This window comes from Eucalyptus grandis, chromosome 10 (assembly GCF_016545825.1).
Source record: "Eucalyptus grandis isolate ANBG69807.140 chromosome 10, ASM1654582v1, whole genome shotgun sequence".
Lineage (NCBI taxonomy): Eukaryota > Viridiplantae > Streptophyta > Magnoliopsida > Myrtales > Myrtaceae > Eucalyptus > Eucalyptus grandis.
In genome coordinates this window covers 8850762-8855632 of record NC_052621.1, presented here as the reverse complement: position 1 = coordinate 8855632, position 4871 = coordinate 8850762, and the positions used below count along the sequence as shown (strand labels likewise).

The 4871-nt window shown below is 39.0% G+C and overlaps 1 protein-coding gene across 1 annotated transcript; it reads left to right on the top strand.

Moving 5' to 3' along the window:
- Positions 1-986: 986 nt before the first annotated feature.
- Positions 987-3035, top strand: LOC104421568. The gene is made up of 2 exons (XM_018863543.2): positions 987-1392; positions 2217-3035. Exon 2 carries the CDS (start codon positions 2264-2266, stop codon positions 2675-2677), a length of 414 nt encoding a protein of 137 aa, XP_018719088.2. The 5' UTR covers positions 987-1392; positions 2217-2263; the 3' UTR covers positions 2678-3035.
- The last annotated feature ends 1836 nt before the right edge of the window (positions 3036-4871 follow it).

The following is a 4871-nucleotide window of genomic DNA, read 5'->3' as shown; positions in this document are numbered from 1 at the left end:
CACTAGCTCGCGGATTGTAATTTAAGAGCTGGTTATGGGGCAAAAGAAATTTTGGTTTTAATAGTATTTTCCCAAAAAAAAGGAGGAATTTTGAAGGATATGAAACAAGGGAATGAAATAAGTTTTCTCACGTCACATGCCAATGTCTGGTTCTGGTCTTAGTTTTCACCATAAGAGAGTACCTTTACAAATTTTTTAATTTGCATCCGGTGAATATGTATGAAGTGGTAGGATATACTTACCCAAATAATAACTTTTGCCTGAAAAACCTGGAAAGAAAAACTAGTCTCATTTCCTTCTCTCTGATTTATTGGTTGTACTTCTTGAGAATGTAATATCTGAGGGCGCGTTCTGTTAATGTTTAGGCCTTGAAAAATCTGTTGTTCGAACTTATGATGTCCGAAAGTTATGGTGGGATCATAATCGCTAAGATGAAGTAAGAGTAATTCTGAAGTATTGATTTTTTTCAAAAAAATTTCGCTGGGGCTAAATGATCCTCTCCAATGGCATCGTTCATCAAGGGTTTGATAGGCATCATTTTGTGAACGAATAAACCCTAGTCATTCAGGTGTTGCGTATTATCACGGTGAAACGATCTGGTATCTCGAGAGATCGTAAAAACCTACAAAATATTGTGGATTATATCGAAAGAGCGGTATGTATCATCTATAAACATCCAAACCATTATATTAATACAGAAAAATGTCGTGGATATAACTGCCCTATATATTGAAGCGACAAAGCTCCGGAAAACCTACGGAGAGATCTGGCCCCATAATTTTTGCTGCTTTTCTTATTTTCACCGTTATGTTTTCCCAACCTTCAAGCTTTCAACCTCAGGATTATTGGACCGACCTTTGTGCGACATTTTTCCATATCTTAGGGAAGTGCAAATACGAAGATGGCCTCTCCTTGGCTTTCTCCCCTTTTCCTTTTCAATTTATCTTCTCACGCGCAGGGAAAAAAGGAGGAAGTTGCGCACAGGCAGTGTACTGTGTGATGTGTAGTAGAGTAGAAGGGCCTCAGCAAGATCAGCAGACACTCAGCCAATCACCAAAAATATCTCTCTCCTCTCTCTTCTCCTCTTCTCTTCTCCTCCCCTCTCCAACCCCTCTCAACTCAGAGCAATCTCTCTCTCTCTCTCTCTCTCTCTCTCTGCATCCCTCGCCATCGTACTGCTGTCTCTTTGAATCTCTCAACACCAATATCGTCTTCAAAACACGGTCTTGGGCGATAGTATTTCCTTCTCTTGGTTCTCATCCTACCTGCTAATTCACCCCGGCCGAGAAACTTCATCTGGGTTTTCTTCCTTTTCGCTAAAGTTGCTTGCTTTGGCGTCCTGGAATGATGGGTCGCATCCGAAAGAGGGTGGCGAGTCTTGTCTCGTATCGGGTTAGTTCCGTTCCCGTTTATGTATGTGTGGTGTGAATTCGGTGTGAAGACGAGCTTCGTCTTGTTATATGTTTCTGTTTTGGTGGACTTTTTTTTTTTTTTTTTTTTTTTTGGGATGATGTATATGTGTTTGTAGCTGTAGTTGTCTGATTTTGGAGGATTCTTCAGCTGCATTAGCTTTGCTGTTATGGAGCGAATCTGCCCTCTTGTGGATCTTCAGTTGCATGTCTTGTTTTGACTTTTGTTTCTTGTTTTAAAGAGTTCAATTTCTTTCTTGCTTTGCCCTTAGCCGTATTTTTCATTTATGGGCACTTGCTTAATTGAGTTTGAGAATTTCCTTAAGCATCGAGTTCCTTGAATCGAAGATGATTTCCGTGGATGTTTGTTTGAGTGATGAGGCTGCCTATCTTATGGATCTAGAATGAACATTCTAGTTTAGCGTTGATTTTGTACGGTGGTGTGTTGCCTTTGCAATTCTTTTCTCTATGCTTTTATTTGATTGCTAATAGGATTAATTGGGCTTGGTGGTATCAATGAGCTGAGAAGGCAAATACACACTTGAATCATCTAATCACACCATAAAATTTAACTGAAGATTTTTGTGAAATAACGGTGCAGTGCTTGTTTATCTAACTCTAAATGAAGATCTTATTGCCACACTCAGTAACTCTGGTAGGAAGTGAATGCCTTCTGTGGTCGTAGTTTATGGTAAATTCGATCATCCAAAGCAGTGATATGAATCTGCAATGTGGGCGAAGGCCTCAGAAGAAATATCCTCATATTCTTGATTTGACTTTAATGTGGTTAAGCTTTTTGTCTGGCAGAAACATCCTGTGTCCCCATGAAATTCCTTGATTGGAGTCTTTGAATTATGGGTAGAGGCAGAGGAAAGGGAAAGAGATCAGCTTCTAGCAGTCATGAGGATCCTGGAAGTGGTGAGGAAGAGAAAATTCCAGCACAGAAGAGAAGGGGAAGGCCACAAAAGCTTTTCAAAGATGAAGTTGATGAGGAAGATGTTAAAAAAGTAGATGGGGAAGATGGAGAGAATGGAAAAGACAGTATTGTAAGTAAGGGAACAACAAGTCCTGTTGCAGCAGAGAATGGGAAGAAGAGGAGACGAACTTCGCTGTCAAAAGAGAAATCAGATATCACGAAAGAGGAAAATGGTGTCGGAGCCAGATCAAATGTGGAGGACTCAGCCAAGTCCAATGGGTTTCGGCACAATGGCAGCAGAAGGAAAAGCAAGCCTCGTCGGGCTGCTGAAGCGGGTGTCGAATGCAAATGAACCTGCATGTGGCGTTTGATGCATCCTCCTCTTTCCAGTACCTGGTGAAAAATGAAATAGGAAGTGAGGCCTTAAGGGAATTTTATTTCATGTTCTCTTTTATTTTCTGTTTTGCTCGTTGGTGATTCCGCATCTTTGATCCTATTTGATTTTGGTAAGTGCTTATGAAACTAATTATCCTGGACATGTTATTTCTGTTAATGCCATTTAACATTTTTCCCAACCTTTGTCCTCTATGATCGTATTATGAAAATTTTTCTTCTTTATGTTGGGGCGATCTGGTGGCCTTGGAATAGGACAATCGTAATCAGACTTATGGGTCTTTGACATATGGTTCTGATAATCTTCTATTTGCTTACTTGAGCAGTCTCATGAAGGTTTTCAAATACTGCATCTGTGATTACCCTATACTACTGGAAGTAAGTCTTGGGAGATTTGCCTTTTTAAATTGGAACCTTCGCCCGTGTCTAGTAATTGTTGTCAGGATAATTGCTAATGTGTTATAGCTTTTGCTTTGACAATGGTGCATTGACGTATTCTATGTCTAGTTCTGTTGATTTTTGTAGTTCAGCTTGGTACTGCTCAAGCACTTCTTATATAACATAACTATATTGGACGCATCTAATTTTTCTTATCCATGTCCCATCCAATATGTCCAAATTCTAGAAAGGGGAGATGCTCTTGCTCCATAACTAGTTGGATAAACTCATGTTTCTTATTTGCTCAGTTATTAGTCTTCCCGGTCTTAATGTTAGTGAACTTTGGGAGAACATGTGAACAGAGATTTCTCATTGCGGATATTGTAGTTTTTGATGCCCGATCTCTCTTGTGCTCGGGTACTACGTCAGATGCTCTCTTTGAGAGTTGCCAGGTTTTATCTACCTTAATCCTTCCACTTCTGACTACAAATTCTTTGTGATGGTTGTTCTGACTGCCACCGCTTTAGTTCCATTCCCTCTCAACTTGTTGTACTTTTCTTTTTTATGATCTGTCATTAAAGTTCACAATCAGTGGTTAGTGTACATTGATTTGCTTAATATATTACATGCAGGAACTCATTGTTCCATTACATACACAATGTGTCGCTCAAAACTTTGCATTTTTTGACTAGCTAAACAAGTTGCTCTTTTTCTATGCAAAGTATTCATAGTTAGTCTGCCGCTTCTCGGATTGGAAAGTCAGGCTAACATTTCAGCTGATGAATCTGCCAATTTTAATGTTTTCTCTGTTGTTCAATTGCATCCAAGACAGTACTTTGAACTGTGGTAGGAGTGTAATATTATTCTTAAGGTACAAGCAAAGTAAGATTCATTAGAACCTTCTCATCTCAACTCATAGCATTTTGGTCTACTATTGCTGTCATCTGCATCATCATGCTCATATTTTCTGCTGAAGGTTCCAACTACCATTACTTACACCTATTATTTTGAGCCAATCCATTTGTGCTAAAACCAGCTAAGCGTGGGGTTTGACCGGCCAAGTATGCCACCTAGAAGTTAAGGAAAAACTTTATCCTGGAATTTAATCATCCCTGGAACTTTTTCGGCACCAGCAATGGGAAGTAAATTAAATTGGCTTGTTCATATTCTTTTGGTTGTCTATGATCTCATTCAGGCTCCGTGTGACTGACTTAATCTTGTTGAAGCTCTCAAGCTCCTCAAGATGTACATTTTATCTTCTGATAACTTAATATTTAGCGTTGAAGTAGAATGGATAAAACCGTTCATTATACCACAACACGTGGGTTACCTGTACTTTATGTGCGATAAGCTCTTTTTCTAAATGGATAAGCATAGTAAGCTCGATCTACTGACATAACATGTGAAATATGGTTGTGTATTTTGTCAGACCTTGATAAGATCCATTTTCCTAATGCCTGTTATTCTTGCGGTGTTAGATGTGCATCTTGTAATATAGTTGGTGTTTATACACTTTGCTATGCAATGGGTTTTTCATAAATTGGAGAATGCATAGTGACTGAAATCATGCTAATTCTGTTCAATTTAAATAATCTTTGCCTTAAAAGAGGACCTGCATTGAAGAGCGAAGCAGAGGCGTTTCTCATAAAGAAAAATCTTGGACTTTCAAATTCTTAAAATGTCCTTGAGACCAAAGAAACAAAGTAAGAACAGAAATGAGTCAACAAAGCAAGTAGAAAAGGCTAACTTGAGTCAGCAAGGGGAAGAAGTTTGAG